The 21,984-nt window shown below is 23.2% G+C and overlaps 1 protein-coding gene across 2 annotated transcripts; it reads right to left on the bottom strand.

Moving 5' to 3' along the window:
* Positions 1-10,250: 10,250 nt before the first annotated feature.
* LOC112708416 (uncharacterized) lies at positions 10,251-11,968 on the bottom strand. 2 transcript variants are annotated; one of them, XM_025760574.3, is made up of 3 exons: positions 11,277-11,968; positions 10,927-10,968; positions 10,251-10,553 (listed from the first exon to the last, which is right to left on the bottom strand). In XM_025760574.3, the coding sequence occupies exons 1-3, from the start codon at positions 11,709-11,711 to the stop codon at positions 10,413-10,415; spliced, it is 618 nt and encodes a 205-aa protein (XP_025616359.1). In that variant the 5' UTR covers positions 11,712-11,968; the 3' UTR covers positions 10,251-10,412. The 2 variants fall into 2 exon arrangements, with proteins under 2 accessions (XP_025616359.1, XP_025616360.1); XM_025760575.3 differs by lacking the exon at positions 10,927-10,968 and having other exon boundaries at positions 11,277-11,870.
* Between the last annotated feature and the right edge of the window lie 10,016 nt (positions 11,969-21,984).

The raw sequence follows: 21,984 nt of genomic DNA, 5'->3' as shown, positions 1-21,984 counted from the left end.
AAAACATCAAAATATTGACAAAAAGGAGGGAAAAAATGGCACTGAAGAAAAGTATAAAAATTACAGTGATTCTACCAGAAGAAAAATAATTTATCCTCTTCAAGAATGGTATCATGACTTTGATACCATGTTAGAAAGGTAAGGGAGATAATTAAACAAAAAAATTTGTATATATTCAAGTTGTGTGAAACGATACAATATATAAGAGAATCCAAATAATAAAGATATAATATCATATAATAAATATTTAGATATGTTAAATAATTCTAATAAAAATTAATTGATCATATATAATATATTCTAATAATATAATAAAATTAATTATGTCAAATTTTTAAACTAAAAAAAAATGGTTATATCTAAAACTTAAAAAACCACACACACAATAATATAACTTATAGTATTAAAAGCATGTGATTAGGAGGGCATTGATTCCAATTTTGGACATAGCAAAATATATGTGCAGCAGCAGACAACACTGTCCTGTGTATACCCTCCATAAAAGGTGTGATTGTGTGAATGCCAAATAGAATGTGCTCCATTCATAATACAACTTGAAACTAGCTTAGCTAGCTTGCACCTGCTACGCCCAAAATTCAGAGCATACACGAAAGAAAACAGACAAACACAAAACCCTTATTACCCTTAATTTGTACGTGGATCCCATTGTTCTGGTGATAATAATAAAGCCAATTCCCCCCGACCATTTATTATGTTAGGTGTAGCACATTTTTAATATGCCCATGACCATGGATCTCATCATGTTTTTATTTTGGCTGTTCTCTACCTCTCTACATACCATTTTACATTTTTTCAAAAGGGAGAAAGAACAAAATGATGCGGGTTAAATAAATCGGAGTATGGTACTTTGGCAGTTTTGGCTTTCTAGCGAGACTAGTTTAGCTATAGTCACAGTTTTACCAAGTGTTTGTAGTATTGACAATCATAGTGACACTTAAGGTTACGTGAAATCGAAAAAGTAAATAAAAAATATAAAACGTAAAATCTTAACAAGATTTAAATCGTAAAATCGTTAGATTTAGTACAAATTTCGTAAAATCAATAAACTCATTTAAAATCGTAATATCAAAAGATTTTAAGAGTTAAATCGAGATTCTAACTACTACTGACACCACACTATTATATCACCCTACAGTTAGGTATTTGTATTACCTTTTATATTTATATATATTCTATTATAAATTTATAAAACGACAACAATTTCGCACGTTCACATCCTTTGTAATAATTAATTTACCGTTTTAATATCAGTATTTTTTAATGATTAAAAATACATTCTCTTTATTTTGTTATTAAAAATTAATTAATAATAACCATATTTTTAGTTTTTCATACATATGTCAAGAATATTTGGTGTATAAATTAAATTATATTTTTTAAACAATAATAACGGATAAATTGTCCTTATTATGCTATGAATATTCTAACAACTATGTTAAACATACATTAAAACCAATTATTAATATTCACTACTAATATAAAATACATATTAAAATATAAAATATATATTAAAAATAAATTAAGTTACATATATATTGTGTATAAATATACGATTCTTAATTTAATGATTGATATTTTGTGTACGCATATATTTTTTACTTTTAAAATGTATATTTTTCACGATATATATATTTGTAAAAAATAATTTTCATATTTTAAGATTTGAATATAAAATATTATAATTATACTGTAAAATGTTTTTTATCTTGACTAATTACAAATTTAATATTTTAATATACATTTAAGAAATAAAAGGTGAGCTAATATATAAACACATGCATTACGCTAGTATATATTTATATAATTAATGACCTTTGGAATAGATTAGGTTTGTCATTATTGTCATTGGCAAAAACAAATTCTATAATGTTATTAGTGTAAAAGAAACTATGCTAGTATATATTATAAGGTGAAATTATGCATCGATCTGCTCATTAGAGAAATGCTAATGCTAATGCTGGATGAATGAGTTATTCTTGTAACTAAGTTTAATTAAATTTTTTATGTCTTTTTTTTAATTAATCCTTAATTTATTAAAATTAAATTTAGTTATCAAAATAACTTGATTACATAGTATCACTATTAAAAACAAATTAGAGAAATGCTAATGCTAATGCTGGATGAATGAGTTATTCTTGTAACTAAGTTTAATTAATTTTTTTATGTCTTTTTTTTAATTAATCCTTAATTTATTAAAATTAAATTTAGTTATCAAAATAACTTGATTACATAGTATCACTATTAAAATTAATTTCTTTTGGGAAAGGAAAAGAAGAAGCGGTCTGTAAGACATATATAAAAGCAGGACAGAACTAAGTTCAGACAAAGGGGCTATCACCCCCCAAACTTTTATTAAAAGAATTAGTAATATTTTTTTAAAAAATAAAAATAATTAAATTGGCTCAAATATTTGACTATAACTTAAAATATCAAAGTTCAATCTTTATATCTTGTTTCTATTGCATAATAGTTTTTAGTTTTAAATATTCAAAATATGTTGGATTTAGACTGAATTGAGTGTATTTGCATTTCGCAACTCTTTATTCAATAAGCAACACTTCCTCTACCTTTGAGTTCAAATATAAAAAATTAGGTATTTTTTATTTATATAATTTAATATTATTTTATATTTGACTATTTATTTAATTTAATTTTTTATATGATAAAAAATATTAAAAAATTCAATAAGTATTGATACTATCGTATTTGTATAAATTGATAAAAAAATTCAATAAATATTATAAATTTTAATATTTGTCTTTCTAATAACTTCTTTTTTTACATATTTTACAAGATATATATTCAAATTTTTATATAAAATAATTATGAAAAATTAAAGAATTGATGTATTTTTTAAGAGGAAGGTTAATATTTAAGAAGAAGAACATATAACTTTTACAATATTAACATCTGTAGATAGTTCTTCTATTTTAATGAATAACGAAGAAAGTGAGATACAACCTTCAAAAGTTCAAAAAGTTACATCTGATTAGTTTAACCTTAATTTTTTTAAACGAGATCCTGAAAAAAGGCTTTAAATTTAGCAATATCACCCAAATCAGAAAGATAGGGTTAGACGAACTTATTTTAAATGGGATCTATATCAATAACATATTAACAATTATTTTCTATTTAATCCCAAAATTTTATTTCAAGTTCTGCCGCGTATAAAAAGTGCCCCAACAATAAGATGCTAGTATAAATAATTGTTGAGTTGTAAATATACTGTCGAAAAAAAAATAACATTTTCACATTATTATTATTATTATAAGGAGAGTAAAATTCATATTTCCAACGAAAACAAGTTTTACAAGTTTTTTTAGTCCCAGCAGTCACCTATTAAAAGTTTTAAACCCCAATGGCAGGAGAATTAACGGTGATTGCTAAATAAAAAGCAAATATATGTAGGTGGACTCAGCCCCATGAGGGGCTAGCTTTAAATGTTGTTTAATTAACACAATGATAATCAATTTAAAAAATACTTCAATTAAAAAATTCATTTTTTAAGTTAATATCAATTGGTTTTTAAAAATATTTTAATTTAAAATCTTAATTTTTAATTTTTAATTTTTAATTCTCCAAAAGAAAGAATTAAAAAAATTTACAATAACAAATTAGTTAATTTTAATTAACTAAAAGATAATTCTCTATACTTGTTCTTTATTAAAATTTCGAACTCATTTGAAAATTACTAAACTAACTAGTTATTAGCTAAGATATGTCGTAAATAGAAGGTTAGAGTATTCCTTTACTTCATATAGTTTTATTAAATTTATAATTAAATTTATATATAATTAATAGAATATTTTGAAAATAAGAAGATGTTTAAATTTAGAGATTATTTAGTTTTTAAGTATAAGTATCTTTAATTTAGAGAAGAATATTGTATTAGCTCTAATAGTTTTTTTATAGTAAAGATTTAATTATAAAAATTAAAATAATACAAAAATTTAGTTGAAATTTTTTAAATTATAAAAAATTAATTATAAATTTAATAAAATTTTATAGACGGAAAGAATAATTTAATTCATTTAGAAATTAATTTACTGATTACGGATATATAATCAGTATATATACACTCTCCTCTTGCTTGGTTGGTTGGAACAACCAAACCCAAAAAAATAGATGTTGTTATATACCTACCCATGACCCATCCATTGAGTTATACCTAGCTGTTCCTCTTTGTGCATATATGTCGGTACTTGTATTTTCATATTTTTATAATTTAATTATATTTCCAACCATCCTAAGCTAGCTCCTCCTGTATATTTAGTTTCTTAGAATATATTGCAATAAATAGAGTTGTTGAACGTAGGTTAATTAAGCGTAACTAATTAAGTTCTAGAATATCACGGAACTAATTATTAAACTATATAAAATTATATATACACATACACATACACACACTCTCATTATAGTAATCTTAAACATAATAATGATGGTTTTGAATATACAAAGATGCTCAATAGGGAAGAATCTGACCAGCCAAATGTGGTTTTCTTTCATCTGCATGGCTTTAATTAGCTTTGTACGTTAACGATTTGTTAAACCATAATCGTTGAGAAAGAAACAAGCTGAGGCACCAGCACGGTGAACACTGATCGATATGTTTAAAATTTTGATTCAATCTGTACTAAAATTATTAGATTGGATCGGATCGAATTAAATATCTATAAATTTTAAGGTTAGATTTAATTCGATCCGCACATTTGTGGATCGGATCAGATCGGATATCAAATATATCTGCAAGACATAAAAATATTTTTAAAAATTTATTTTTATTAAATAAATATTAATAAAATTTATTTTTTCTATTCTTTTAAATATGTTTACTCTTAAAATAATATTAGACATACTTTTCTTAAATAATAAATTAAAATAATACAATATATATGATAGTTATTAGTTGAAATAAAACATACAAAAAATATTTACTTATTTATTTCTTTATTTTTGCAGATACGCAAATATGCGGATATCAACACAAAATTCGCAATACAATCCAATTAGTGTGCCGATCCGATCCGATCCGATCCGAAAGCCTTGCGGATCGGATCCATATTCGCAATTTTCGAATTGGATTCGGATAAACACTGCGGATATGCGGATCGGATTCGATCCATGAACACCTCTGCACCTAATCAAATAAGAAAAAGTCTAGAAGCCATCATTTTTATCAAAATTTGGTCAGCACTTAGTCAATAAAAAAATAAATAATTCTTCACTATTAAATAAAATCTCACATCTTTAAAAATACTATTAATAACTAATTAATAACTATAAATTTCAAAATCTTCTAATCCTTATTCTCCTCTATTAATAAATGTTATTCTGCCCTTTATATGATCATCAGAGTAGAATAAGATGATAGTCAAGCGGTTGGAGATTGATGATTATTGTGGCGAATATAAATTACATTATTGAATTATAGATAGTTAGTGCTTGCATGGAGCCAAAAAAAAAAACTATATATAAGGTTTTATTTCAATTTAATTTTGACTTATATACTTATGTATGTTTTAATCATATGAATTAAAAATAATTTACCTTCTTATAATTTAATAAGAAAAATTCAAATAAGTTGTTAGGCAATTTATTGGAGATAGATATCCAGCCTAATTCACATTAGTTGACCTACTTTAGAAACATATTTTATCATTATACAAAAAAAAAAAAACAAATTCTATGACTTATTTTGGATACTATAATTTTTTTTATATTTTTTTTGTCATGTATATAGAGGCGTTTGAAAAGTATAATTTAAAAGTAATAACTTTATTTTACAGAAATTTTATGACGTGATCAGAATTTTTATAATAAAAAAATCTAAAATTTATTTTTCATTAGATCTCAAAAAAATTAATTAAAAAGAAAAAAATTCGGTACAAAAAATTTATTCAAACTCAAGATATTATTGCATAAAGAAATGAATAAAACTCTATATTCAAACAAAATTCTTATCAAGTTTATTTAAGTTATTGTAACAACTTTTCAAATTGCGCACTCTTTTTCTTCTTGTTCTCTATTTCTTTCTCCTTCTCCTTCTCCTTCTCCTTCTTCTTCTCTTCCTTCTCCTCCTCCTCTTATTTCTTCTTCTTCTTCTAAATTCGCGCAGGTTCTTCTTCTTCTTCCCTTCTTTTTCTTCTTCTTTTTCTTCCAAATTTGCACATGTAAGTTTTTTTTTTCCTTCTTCTTCTCCTTCTCTTAGAGATTATCAATTCAATTAAGAATACCTGCGTCCATTCAATTCAAAACAATAATTCAATTCAATTCATAATGAACCGAACATGTTATTAAGGTGAAACAATTGTATAGTACTAAATAAACGGAACATTATCCATTATATAAAATCAAATTCAAAATAGTTTTCTGCATAATGAACCGAACATGTTACTAAGGTAAAACAATTGTATAGTACTAAATGAACGAAACATTATTATTCATTATATAAAATCAAATTCAAAATAGCTTTTTGCATAATGAACCAAACACGTTATTAAGGTAAAACAATTGTATAGTACTAAATGAATAGAACATTATCTATTATATAAAATCAACTTCAAAACAACTTTCTGCATAATGAATTGAACACGTTATTAAGGTGAAACAATTGAATAGTACTAAATGAACGGAATATTATCAATTATATAAAATCAAATTATTCAAAACAGCTTTCTAGATCTGCATATTGAACCAAACACGTCATTAAAGTAAAACAATTGTATAGTACTAAATCAACAGAATATTATCAAATTATATAAAATCAAATTTTCAAAAAAGCTTTTTGCATAATGAACCAAACACGTCATTAAGGTAAAACAATTGTATAGTACTAAATGAATGGATTATTATCCATTATATAAAATCAAATTCAAAACACCTGTGTCTACATTTTAGAGATTATCAATTCAATTCAATTCAATTCAATTTAGCAATTGTATTCCATTCATTTCGATTGAAAAAATAATTCATTAGCAAAATGTTGGTGTTGTTGGTGATGACAATAACGAAAGAGAAGAAAAAAAAAGAGGAGGAGGAGAAAGATGAAAAGCAGAAAAAGAATCTGCATGCGCGAAAGAGGAGGAGGAGAAGGAGGAGGAGGAGGAGGAGGATGAGGAAGAGGATGAGGAGGTATGCGTGAATTTGAAAAAAGAAAAAAAGAACGTATACGTGTATTTTAATGAAGAAGAAGAAAAAGAAGAAGTGCATGGAAGAAGAAAAAGGAGGAGAAGAAGAAAAAGCACGTGTATTTTAATGAAAGTGACTTTTGTTAGTATTGGATTTATTTAGATAAACTTAGATAAAAAAATACTTAAATATGTAATAATACTTTAAAAAAATATATTAAAAATATGATCATTTATATACTTTCTCTTATTTGCCTAAACTATTCAAAATAATGATTTTTATAAAAGAAAAAAAAAGTTTCCCTACTTAAAATCCTTATTATCAAGTAAACTTTTAAACAAACCTTTATGGCTTGGTTTAATAAAGTTTTTATTTTCTAAACGTAATTTATAAAAATTAAATTTTAAAAGATAATTTTTTTTAATTATAGTACTTATATTTAATAAATTAAATTAAAAATATTTTTAATGAGTACAAACAATAATAAATATATTTAATAAAATAATTTTTAAAATTTAAAAATAATATAATAAATATTAATATAAAAATTAAATTTAAATATTAATTAATATATAAAATTATATTAAATTTTTTAATTTTGATAAGTATAAATTATATTTAAAAATTTTATATTAAATTTTTAAAAAATACTCATATTTTTTAAAAATTATAAAAATAAATATATAATTTTTTTAATTTATCAAATATAAAATAAAAAACTTTTATTTTAAAAAATATAAATATCTCTTTAAAATTTTTTATCAAATCAGTTAATATATTTTATATGGTAATAATACTAGACCAGTGATAATACATCTATACATCCAGATATAAGGACCCCAACCAACATTAATTAACTGAAATTCAATAAACCAAAACTGCCCTAGCACATACATATAGAACATAGTCTTCTTTTACCGTCTACTTGAAAATTTTTAGTGGTATAAAATTAAATTAAATTTTATTAAAAATTTAATTTTAGTCATAATTAAATTCAATTTTAATATTTAAAATAAATTAGTAAAATATAAAATTAAATTCAATTTTAGTATTTAGAATATGTATTAAATGAATTAAAATTTAATAATAGATAATTTTATTTTTTATTAATATAATATTATATTTAAATAATAAATATAATTATTTATTAAATTATATGAAATAATTAAAAAATTATATTTTCAACTAAAATTTTCTTCAACTAAAATGTATTGGCCTCTTTTTTAAAAAAAATAGATTAATCTAAAAATATTAAATTTAAAAAATATTAATATTAATTAAAAAATTAAATGATTCTTTATGGTTGATTTCAATGACAAACCACCAATAAAAAATAAACATAAACTATTAAAAACTAATTTATTGAATAATCTAATAACATAACAAGTAAAAAAAAAGTCAGTTATTAATAGTAAATTATAATAATTAATTAATATCATTAAAATGGGACAAATTAAAATTATGCCACATTTTACTAGTATCATAATTGATACAATTTCACTTAAATTATTCAGACATAATAGATTAACAAATATTTGGTGTCATTAATCTAAATTAAATACATAAAATTTATATATGAAAATATTTTTTTAGATTTATATAATATAGCTTTTAAGAAAAAAGTATATATTATATTAAATTAGTTGAAGAACCAGATGAAAAGAAAATAAAGATGATAAAAAAAAAGAGAATGTATATTAAAAGGTGGGAGACCTCGAAAAAACACAAATGATAAAAAAAATAAAAAATAATTAAATTATTTTAGATATTTTAATTTTTAAATGAAATTATAATAAAATAAAATTTTAATTAGACTTATTGGAATTAATTTAAAAAAATAATAAAATTAAATTAAATTTTATTTAAACTAATTTAATTATTTTTATTTCAAATACTGTAATTTGAATTTAATTTTCATACACCTGTTAAGTTTAAGACTTTAAGAAATTTGTTGGTGTGTTTCTTTTTCTTCCCCATATATAACCGCACTAATATTTATCAAGACAATAAATATTCAAATTGTTTTGTAAATTATTCTAGAAAATTTTAATAATGACTTCTTTAAAATAAATTGGTCCTCCATCACTTTTAATAAAATTTTTAATATGCGTGCGAGTCAAATACATTCTTATTTAACCAATATATTTCTCAAGAGAATAATAAAAACAATTATTTATATTTCTTAATAAAAATATTTAAAAATCAAAATGTCTTTTTTTAATTTATTTAGAGCAAATTTGCATAGCTTTGTGTATTTATATTGAAAAAGCAAAATAAAGAGAGTGTAATTTGGTCGTTATTATCTCTAACCCCAATAATGATAATTTCTTTCCCGTTTTCTATCTTTCTTAAATTCAATTTAAATAAATAGTTTAATTAATTAAAAAAAACTTAAACAATAAATATTTATATTAGAATAACTTATAAATTATTTTGTATTTAATATTTTAATTTTAAAAATATTTATTTTAAATTATTAATAATAAAAAATTTTTATTATAAAATAATTATTTTTAAAAAAATTATAATTTAATTTCAAAAATTACACTAAATATTAATATTATAACTTTTTATAAATTAAAAATTAAAAAAAATATTTATAGACCTATCGAAACGAATTCTTAATCCTATGTGCTTTAATGTCTTGAATCAGACAACAAATAATTATTTACAATAATAAAAGAAAAACTTTTATTGCTTAATTGCTTTGATATCCATGTTTGTTTAATTTATGGCTACCAACAGCACTTTTCTGTGGAGGTTTTCTTACAAAGTTACACGCTTAATATAATTATCTTTATATAAAGATAATATTATATTATTAAATAATTTAATATATTTAAATAAATATATTAATTAAATTATCTAATAATTCATAATATTATTTTTATATAAAAAAATCTTTATATAAAGATGTTTTTATGGCAGTAGTCAACATGATTGATATGCAATGCTCTCTATCAGAATAAAAGGCTTGGAGAATCTTCCTACCTTAGAAAATAAAATGGCGTACCCTCTTAATCATTCACTCTTTCCACTTTTCTATATATTATTTGCGTATATACTCTTAATTTCAATATTGCTTAGGAAGAGTGGAATAATTGGAAACAAATAAATAAAGGCTCAATTAATATATATACACCAACATAATTTAGGTTCGCTGTTCAACATGATAAAAATTAAATGTGTGTGCATGGTTTTAATTAAAGAAGAGAAAATTGCAAATTTGAGAGCGATTTCTTAGCATTGGAAAATTAAACTAGTCAACCTAGATATACTTTATTACCATGCATAGACAAAGGAACTAAGCAACCCTTCTTATTCAGTTCTGTGTAGTCACTATCCCTCTTCTTAAAACCCAATTCTTTTCTTTCATCTCTTATTCCTGAGCCATTTCCTTTCTCCTACAAAAAACCAAAAACATACCAATATATGTCAACTTGTTATTTGGATTATTTTGGAAAATGCATCAATCATTCAATTCCAAAGCTACCAACAACATGTGCATGTATGTATGTATGTATGTATAGAACGCCGCTGAAATAAAAACATAGCACCATTTTTCGGTATAAAATAACAAAATATTATTGTAGACAAGAAATTAAAGAAAAGAATAGAAATAGTAAGTTATCATCATTTTGATGATCCTTACCTAGATAAAATTAGTAGCTAAAATTTAATCTTTTAAAAATTATTTTAACATAAAACAAATAAAGAAAGAAAGAAGAGAGGTTATTATTATTATTATCAAAGTAAATGGAGAAATTGAAATCTAACCTGATGAAAAAGGTGTTGTTCCTCCTTCTCTTCATATAAAATCTAAAATATCATGAATAAATTGTAGCATAATTAAATAGTGTTTAATTTTAATATACTAATGGTGTAAATTACACAATCATTTAATTATATTCTTGTTTTTTAAATAACCATTTATATAATTAATGTAATTATTTTTGTTGATAGAATATTAGGTGTACATATAAAATTGTTTTACTTAATATATTAAAATAAAATTTTAATTAAATAAAACAGGAACTAAATTTATTAAAGGAAAAATGACAATGTAAAAAAGGTCACAACAAGCTAAGAAAGAAAGAAAGAAAGAATTAAGAAGAAGCAAAATGAACCTTGGGGCTATTAAGAGGAGAACTTGCAGTATCTTCCAAAGCATCATCAATAAAACCTTTTCTGGTGTTCTTATTCCTCTTCACTAAACCTGATCTGCTACCTTTCTTCAATCTCATAGTCATACATAATTCCTTATTATTATTTTTATTATTACCTTGCACGGTGTCATCAACAAATTTTGTAGCATACAAAGAAGCAGCATCAGAGACAAGAGAAGAACAACAACAACAATCAACAACACTAGAAGATAAATTATTATTATTATTATTATTAGACAATATTGTAGAACAATAGCTGTGGTTGTTGTTGTTGTTGTTAAAGAAATCCTCAAAGTAAGTGGTCCAACCACTCTCTTCTGGGGACTCATCATCATCTTCACCGGTTATGTTCTTGGTGGTGAGAAAAGAAGAAGGGGTTTCGCTTATGGAACTCATTATTGGAGCTAATTAACCCACCGGATTTTTCAATTTCGTTTCTCTCAGTGAGAAAAAAAGCAAGAAAGCAAGAAAGAAAAGAAGAAGAAGATAAAGAATGTGAAGAATGATGTATAATTAGAGATTGTGGAGTTTGGTGGCCAGTTCTAAAGAGAGGCCAAGTCTTCAATAACAGAAATTAAAGCATATATATAGCAGAGAAATATTATTATATAATAAGTTACATGTTTATAGAAAAATAAATATAAAAGAAGAATTAACCAACAATCACAGGACTCATATATATGTCATACTAATTGTTAAGAAAAATAATGTGTGATATGGTGTCAAAATTTTTATTAAAAAAATTAATATTCAATTTTTATTTTTTTATTCCTCAAAATAAAAATAGAATTTTAACATAAAATAAAAACATCTTAAACTTAAAAAAAAATTGATTCATGACACATACATATGTTTAGTTTTTTAGACATTATTTATAATAACTGCATTATTATATGCATATGTGATAATATAAAATAGTACTTTTTCTTTTTATGATAGTGGTTTATTATATTCTTTAAAGAATTTATTTAGTCTTCAGAGACCAAGAGGTAGTTACTACTCCAACTCAATTTATTATACTAATGATATATTAGATAAATGTGATTAAATATAGCGACAACTACTTTGGAATCTTAAGGTGGGTCATAAGCTCATACAAGTTGGGGAAGTTAAATTTGGCTCTGTTTGTGTGTGTGTTTGACCTTTGCGGCGATAGATAGATATTATTAATTAGATAAGGTATGCGCCAACAAAGATTTGGGCAAATTTTCTCTGTGTTGGACTAAACTTCCCACTAGTGCTTTGATTTAGCCATCCCTAATCAGTATAATAATTCACCATAAAGTATTAGTGAAGCTTAATTGGGGTGAATGTTCTTTAATTTCTAATATTATTTCTTAGAATAAAGTAACAATTAAATTCTTAATAAAGATATTAAACATATATTAATTAGTTTTTGAAGAAAAAAAGTATTAATTAGGTCCTCTAAAATAGTAAATGATGAACATATATGTCTTTTTATCAATGAATAGTGTGAAACGAGATATAATTGTTTATGTATTATGTTATTATTTACAGTGGTGTATGTCTCGTTATTGTCACACGAGTATGAAAACGATGTAGTTTTAAACAGTTAAGTATTTATTATTTTTAAAATTTTTATATACCTTTTATCAACTACTCTCTATTTATCACAAATCCTATTAAAAACAAGTTAAGTTTCATTTCAAAAGTTATAATTTATATACCTATCTTTTATATATAAACACATCAAAATAGTTAACAGTACATATAAATATCTCTATTAAGTTTTAGTTGATAAATTAATAAAAAAAATTATATATTCACCATTTACCATTTTAAAAGACCAAATTATTATTATTTTTTTAAAAAAAATTCAAAGTCAAAATCTTTAAAAAGCTAATAGTGACTTTACTCTATTCCTTAACAATAATATAATGAACATCAAGTACTTGTTAAAGTGTGTCTTATTATGTATTTATATCCACCTTAGTTTTTTTCTTAATTTTTTAATTAATACTTTAATAAGTATCTTTAGTCAAGTCATTTATTTTAATTACTCAAATTCTCTCAACTAAAGCATCATGCTGCTCAACCACATAATCTTAATTAATTATAAATATTTAAATAACTTAAGGAGACAAAAAATAGTAGAATTTCCCGTGAACTTTATTAGGTGTAGCTTAATACAATATAATGTGCGTGTAGGGTATTACAAATAGAGTAAGAATAATAAAAGATTGATATTTTATCAATTACTTTTTAATATGAAATTTGGAATATGTAAAAGAAAAACATACACAAAAATAATATATATATATAATATTCATCTATCATTTCCTCTTCTATTTTTTTTCACTCTTATTCTGAAAAGAAAATTTGTCCACACCTAAAGTCTTTATTTATGTGACAACATACATCACTCACGTGAAAAATAAGAACTTTTATAATAAAAAAATTTAAAATTTACTCTTTGATATATATATATAGTAAATAAAAAAGAATTATATAAAAAATTAAATAAATCTAAAAAATTATTTAAAAAATATATTAAAATATAATTATTTATATATTTGTTATTAATTTAAATTTTTAGAAAACATAATTTCATGATATATTCCAATAATTTGAATCATTGTAAGAGGAGGTTACCAATCGTAGTAGTAAGCCTGACCTCTCAATTATTAGATTTACAACAATTATGATTTGTGTTAGTGAAACTATTAATTAGCTTCTCTAAGCACATGGGAAATGCTGACTAACATCTCAGTCATGGATCTGCTGATGAATCAATAAAACAAATTTGTAAATTTTTTGTATAATTAAAATGATTATATTGTTCTTCTAGAAACTCTGATCCCAAGCAAGCCAAAAGGCCATATACCTAATTAAAATAATCCATCTTAATTAAATCACTTAATTAAATCCCATAATGTATAATCCATCTTCCATTTGCACATGTGAAATAATGAAAGATTGATATCCCAAACTAACAAACCCTATATATGTACATAACCCAATTTGGAGAGACAAAAAAGATTACTTTTAATTGGTAAGGAACAAATACTTTGACTCTTCTCGAATCATACTTTTCTATAAAAAAATATTTCTATACACACTTTAATTTACTTAAATTTGCCCATTTTGTGCCTTGTTACTTTCACTGGTCACCCGGCCCCTCCTAAACACACAACCTAACTTTTTCCCATGGCTAAAGATTTTAAATCAACTTTTTTTCATGTTATTTATCTATTATTAATTTTATAATTAAAATATATTATTATATTATTTTTTATTATAATTAATTTTTTTAATTAAACAGTTATCTCTTTTTTTCTATTTTCTTATTTTTTATCACTTTATTTCTGTTATATATTATTATCAATGACTAATTATAAATTTAACAATAAAATATATAATATAATATTTTCTAATTGAATTTAAATTAAATTAAAATTAAAATATTATATTTATATATTATATATTACTAACTAATTTAATAATTAAAATATGTCATATAACCCTCTTTTATTAAAATTGAGAGAAAATATTTTCTTTTAAAATTAAAAAACTTTCTTCCTATATTCTCTTATCTACTTCCTTTTTTTTATTTCTCTCTATCTTTTCTATTCTATATATAATTTATAATTTATATTAGTAATTTGACAAATCAAAATATATTTTTCATTACAATTAAAATAATTTTGTCTTACAAAATTAACAAACTTTTTCTCTCATTCTCCTTCTTTATCTTTCTCTCTCTTTTCTCTCATTTTCTATTTTTTTATTTTTTGTTTTACAAAAAATAAAATTAACAACATAATATAATTCAAATAAAAGATATTATTATTATATGTAAATTTTTTTATTTAGTTTTAAAATTTTGTTGCTTATCTTTCTAACTTATATTTTTACTTTTTTTTCTTTAAATATTTATTACATATAATTTAAAGAAAATACTAATATTGTGATTAAAAATAATTTTATCTACGGAGACCCTAATTTTTTAGTCTATGAGACTTTTGTCTTTAATGATTTTTTTGTAAAAATAATTTAATTTTACAAATTTTTTGTACTGTAATTTATAATGTTAGAATAAAATTAACGTAATTTTAAAAATTTTATATTCTCATAAGACGGATAAAAATACTAGTATATTTGTGTTTACACTTGAATGAAGCATAAAATTATAAGAATTGAAATTATTTACAACGTTAATTCCCTTTTAATAGTTATTTATTCGTCGTTGGGTATTGCAATATTGTAAATAACAAGCTGGTGCATGACACATAACCCATACACACGCAAAATGTATATCAATACATCACATAATTAAGAATCGCAAGAAAATGACTACCGTCCAATTATTACTTTCGTTTGTTTCTTTTGTAACCATCCATTTTTATTATTTTTTGGAACTTAATTTTAAAATTATTATAGTTTTTTTAATATGTTTTTTTCTCTTTTCTTGATTTTTATATTAAAATTTTTTATTTTTACATCAATAAAAATTAAATTGTAGATTTTTAAATTAAAAATTTTGATATTATATTATGAAATTTCAATTTTCTTTCACGTTCTTTGATTACTAAATTAAGGGTTTTTATTTATTTATCGTGTCATTCTGTCATCTAATTAAAGTATATATGTAATATATTTACAAAATGTGACTTAATAATATATGACTAAAATAGACTGTACAATTTAGTTTTTTAAATTTCACAAATTATATCAAATTATCAATACGTATAAAAATGATCAAAATGCATTTTAATTGGTACGTCAGCAATTGTGTATATATAAAATTTATATTCAATTGAATTACAAACGGACAAAATTAAAAAATGTCATAAAGAAAGGGCCCCCCCTGCTTGCCACAACATGTTGAAAATGTTAGAAGCAGCCATAAAAATCATGAGAATTTAATTTGTTTGCTTGTCACTTTTAATTAATCTTTAGAGTTTGTTTTGGAGTGATGAATATAGAACTTTTCTGAAAAGAAAAATTTGAAGCTCTTTAATGCTTTTGTAATACTTAAATTTTGTTATAGTTTCTGTTATGATTTTTTTTTTTAATTTAAACTGATAAAAAAAAATAATATAAGTAATTATGTTTTTAATATTTAATAATAATAATTATATTTTTATTTATTTTATATATTTTTAAAATTTATTAAGAATTAAATTTTAAACTTTTTAAATATAGAATTTTAATATTATATCGTAAAATTATCCCTCTTAAAAATTTAATTGATAGAATGAAATAACATAATAATTATATCATATCTCTAATAATGGATATTATTTTTGGTATATTAAAAATGCATTCGAATAATTTTGTTATTGACAAAAATACATTCAAATTTTATTATTGACAAAAATATTTTAAAATAATTTAAAAACACAACAAAAATATCAACATTAAATATGTATTCTCAAAAAATACTTTATCTAAAAGTTGAATTTTAATATAATTTTTTGCAAGTATAATTAAAAAAATGAGATATTTTATTCTTAAAATTTAGTCATTTTTGGTTAAGTATATATTTTTTGTAACTTTTTCGTCAACAATTAATAAGATTTTTAAAAAATAAAAATCAATTTTTTATCTCCTTTTTTGTGTATATTATTTTAAACACTTATCTAAATATTCTTATAAAATTTTGAATCAAATGTATAAGTGATTTGTTAAATTTGTTATTTACAAAAAATAACATTTTTTAGGCATTTTTGTTCTTTTTTAAATTATGTAAATATATTTTTATTCATAATAAATTTTAAATATATTTTTATGGATGATAAAACTATTCAAGTATATTTTTAGTAGTTTACTCTTAATAATTTATTTGACTGTCATTTTTTGCCGTTGAAATATATAAACAACGCATCATCATCATTGGATGGAACCATAATAACGACATTTATATATCTCTTATTATTAATTTAAATTTTTTAAAAAGAGTGGTATCATGACAAATGATATATGATAGAATAGTGTCTAAATAAAAATAAACTTTGAAATAATGTAAAATTATATTATTGTTGTTGATTAATAAAGTGACATTTCAAGATACAATCTATATCATTAACTTATTATACTTTTGTTGGAAAATATTACTTTCTAATTGATTATTAGCATATTCTTCACAATTCTTTAATAGGTTTGTCTTACTATAGAATCTCATCTGTCTTATCTTTTGTGAGATTTTTCTTTCTTTTTTTTTGGTTAAATATATTTTATATTTTTATGTTGTGAATTTCTTTTTTAACTTGTGTAAAAAAATATTTGTCTTAGTCGATTTAGAAATTGCTTATTTTACTTTAATTCCTACAAAGATATTAAAAAATTTTAATTGCTAAAAATTACTAATTTGAATTCAATAATAATAAAAATATTATTTTAGATTCAATCATATATGTTTTGAAAATGTTCTGGACATGAGAGAAAAAAAACTAATTTAAAACCAGAACTAATAATAACAATTTTAGAAGACGAAATAAAAGTAATTAAGCTTTTGTGTCTAGCATAACTTATCAGTTGTTTTTATGGAGTTAAGTTATTATTTATTCGATTATGTTATGTGGTCATTAAAGTTAAACACTAGTATTAAATACACATTTAAATATAAATACATATTAAAAATAAATTAAATTACATATGTATTTATATACAAATATATTAGTAATTAATTTTAGTGGTTGATTTTGATTTTGTACAAATAATATTTTTGTTATGTATTTGCTGTCACAATTCTTTCATATTTTACATAATTTAAGAAAACATGTTATTAAAGAGGAATAATATTCATTTTTTCAAATTAAGAATACACTTACATAATTATTTTTCCTGATAACTTCACATTATAATTTCATATAATTATTTTAATTTATACCCACTATGGCCTGATATAATAATATCCTATGCATGCATGGAATATTTTCGTTTACTGGAAATTTTGTATGTGAAAAACATATCTTTTTTCTTTATTATTACAAGATTTTAAGTACTAATATAAACTCACAGCTCATACAATGCAATTTGGCATTTGTGTTTTAGCCTCTCTGCAAGTTGGCATGCAACATGAAAGTTTATATTCAATTCATACCGAAATAGTAAGAGAAAATTTCTTCTTGTTGGAGTACAATTAGTATGTTGGTTCTTACGAAAACTACAATATTTTTTTTAGTTGTCTTATGTTAATTATTTTTTAAAAATTAAAAAAAAATTGAATTCTGTACTTTTTATTTATAAAAATTCTAATACCATATCATAAAATTACTTTTTCTAAAAATTTAATTAAGCTGACAAGAGAACATACATAAACGAATATATTCCATCATGAGTTTGTAATAATTTCACTTGTAGAACACACTCATCCAATGATACAATCAAAACAAAGTAGAAGACATGGAAATATTATATTAAATTCATCCGTTTGATTATCACTACTAACTTCATAAAGGAGAGGAGCTACAAAAGGGTTTGACCAAAAAGAAAAATAATGGACCATAGAAACACATGGAAAATTTTTCCAAAAATTAAATCTTGGTGACAAAACACATGTGTTCTATACCGCAAAGTCTCTTTCATTGCACTTTTTCGTATCTGAAGATTTTTTTAGTGGAAAATTGTAACGCCCCACCACTTGGTGTAAGTTTAAAGGTGACAATGAACACCATAATAAAACATCATGTGACTAAAGAATGCCAAAAGGCCAATGTGTCAGGCAGCATTTTCATTTTTGAAGGCCAAACTCATCGACTCTTACTTGGAGGGGGTGATCAAGATTTTGTAATGTTTAGGCCTTTAGGGTGAGTTTGTTTCTTTTTCTGGCAAAAGAAAATTAATTGAAGAATTAATTTTGAGAGACTTATTTAAATTTTATAAAATAATTAAAAATTTAGTTCGATTATTTTTTGAAGAAGCTAAACAAAATGAATAATTCTCCACATACAAGCGTTTTTTTATACAAGTCTTTATAAGTCATTTATATTAACGCGCTTCGAACCGTTATTGCACGTTTTCACTACACTTTCTTCTTCTTACTGCACGTTCTTCTTCCTCTTCCTCTTCTTCTTCTTCTTTTCTTTCATTTCTTGCCTTCTCTTTCTCCTTTTTCATTTACGTGTTTTTCTCTCTATTTTCTTTCTTCGTTATTCTCGATTTTCATTGTTTTTTGACATCAAGCTCTGAAATTGTTTTTGAAGAAGAAGAAGCAGAAGATGAAGAGGAGAAAGAGAAAGAGTTCTAAATTATGCATAAGGTGTACTTCAACGAATTTTGGGTGTATTTCTGTAATCGTTTGGGTGTATTTGTGAAGTTCCATTATCTTCAACTTTGGTAAGAAACTCGTTTTCATGGAGGAAGAAGAAGAAGAGTCGTTCATAATATATGGTGAGTAGCGTGCTTTAGAAACAGGAAGTGGTTGAATAACGTGCGTTTATTTACTCTTGAATGTGGGAGTGTAATGCGTATATTTTGTTAGGCTTGTACCAATTTATAAGACTTGTAAGCCAAAAAAACTTGTATGTATAGCATCAAACAAAATATAGCTATTGATTAGTTTTCGGATGTATGTTTTTTCATGATGAGTTGTATTAAAAGTTCTAGTTGTGTAATCATATTTTTCGCTTTCCAAAGAAAGCTACCTTTAATTTATTGAGAAATGTTAACTGATTAATATTTTTCTCCTGTGCATTTATGTTGTATTTGAATCAACACTAGTTAAGATGTTTCAATAAAACTTAATATGACACTGAAAAAACTCAAAGATATGTGTAGCAGTGTAGGAAGTAGTTAGTTGGATTTTTTTTTATATGGAATATTTAGTTACTCAGAAATGATATAATATTTTAGAATAAGACAACAAATATAATAAACTATATTAGATTATTTTATTGTGTTAGAAAGTGGTATGGTAAATTCATATTACTAATCGCTATGCTCAAAATGATATAAGAATTGCTTATGGTCTCATAATATTGTCCTTTATTTGTTCTTATCGGTTGTATGCTTCATTCAGTGTGTTATTCAGCTTTCTCTTTCAAAAAAAAAAAATATGCCATTAAAGGTACAAAAGGAATCTGATACGTCCAAGTGTCCAAAACTCACAGATACAATTATTATATTTGATTTGAATTTTGTGGATAATATCCAATCTATCATGCTATTAGATAGATATTATTTAACCTGCTGATTCGTAAGTATGTAAGATTGAATATTGGATATTAATATCAAATCTGCCTATTCGATCTGATAGATCATAAATTTGACCAAAAATTAATAAAAAAATTGAATCAAAGTTTTTTTTAATTATTTTAAAATGTCTCACATCTACATGTATGGTCCAATTCGATCTAAATCTAAAAGTAAAAAACGTGTATATTCAATCCAATTTAATTCTTTTTAGTGTAGATGGAATTTTAATTTTAGTCAAATATAATCTGATCAGTCCGGGTAGTAGTGTTTTAGCACTCAATATTGTTTTGTATAACCACTTCTGGAGGAATCCTTACAAAATAAAATGTTTCTTAATTGAAAAATTTGGTGATTTTTTTGTACACTAATATGTAATAATTTTTTAGTTGTGGCTATCCAAAACAAACCAAAATTCAAGTGAGTATACTTTCGAATATGCTTCAATATATTAATCACAGTCAGTGTTCTTCTGCCGAACTAATCAAAACACTTTGCATGTAGTTAGTCTTTTCCAGTGTTTCAATAAAAATATTATTTGTTTACCAATCCATTTTTATTTTGAAGGTGGGAAAACACAGCGCCACCCCCCCCCCTTTCCTTTTTTTTAAATCTGATTTTAGGCAAATGTATGTTGCGAATTAATTCTCAATATTTTCGAATTAATTTATTGAAAAGAAGTATACACACCTCTTGATACTAATTTTTGTCCGTTTCTGTATCTTTTGAGCTAGACAACTAAAGATGGAGCATGCGCTTAAGTGTGACCAAAACCAGATATTTGTAATCTTCTATGCAAACATATATATCACCACCAAACTTTAATTTTTCTCCGACCTTATAATTTAATTTATGCCCTCATAATGAAGTATTCAATATATATATATATATATATATATATATATATATATATATATATAAAATTTCCAAGAGAAATAATTTTTATACACTAAGATTTTGTACTGTCAACACTGTTAGTGGCATAGTTCAAACCTTGTTAGGCATATTGAAACGACGTAGTATGCAATTTAGCGCTAAAGAAGGTATTAAATGACGTGATTTGAGGGTTTGAACAATACTAAAATGTTATACTCTTTGCTTTTATAATATTGTTCAAACCCTGAAATAACATTATTTAGTACTCTTTTAGCATCAAAACGTGTACAACGTTATTTTAGAGTCCGTTTGAGAAGTAGCAGAAGCTACTTTTTTTAACTTTTGGATTATAAAAAATCACAATCTATGTATTTGGCACTATTTTAAAAAAAACTTTTAACTTCCCGAAAAGTTAATTTGCAGCTTTTTGAAGAAGTAGAAATATATGACTTCTTGCTTCTCGAGAAGTCATTCTACCACTTACTTAAAAAAAATTAATTTTAAAATAAAAAAAATCTATTTTCCTTCTTGACTCTATAAAAAATACTGACCCTTCATCACTATTTTCACACAAGGTCTGCTAAAAGCACTGGCCTTCTACCATCATTCTCACGCAATGTTCCAAGTCTCACCATTT

The sequence above is a fragment of the Arachis hypogaea genome, chromosome 8, assembly GCF_003086295.3.
Source record: "Arachis hypogaea cultivar Tifrunner chromosome 8, arahy.Tifrunner.gnm2.J5K5, whole genome shotgun sequence".
In the NCBI taxonomy this organism is placed as follows: domain Eukaryota; kingdom Viridiplantae; phylum Streptophyta; class Magnoliopsida; order Fabales; family Fabaceae; genus Arachis; species Arachis hypogaea.
This window is presented reverse-complemented; position numbering and strand designations above follow the sequence as displayed.

Excerpts from the sequence above, each read along its gene's own strand:
- LOC112708416 (XM_025760574.3), bottom strand. The coding sequence starts at position 11,711 with ATGAGTTCCATAAGCGAAACCCCTTCTTCTTTTCTCACCACCAAGAAC. Across the intron at positions 10,969-11,276 it reads CTCCTCTTAATAGCCCCAAG|ATTTTATATGAAGAGAAGGA; the intron begins GTTCATTTTGCT and ends ATGATATTTTAG. Across the intron at positions 10,554-10,926 it reads AACAACACCTTTTTCATCAG|GAGAAAGGAAATGGCTCAGG; the intron begins GTTAGATTTCAA and ends GGTTTTTTGTAG.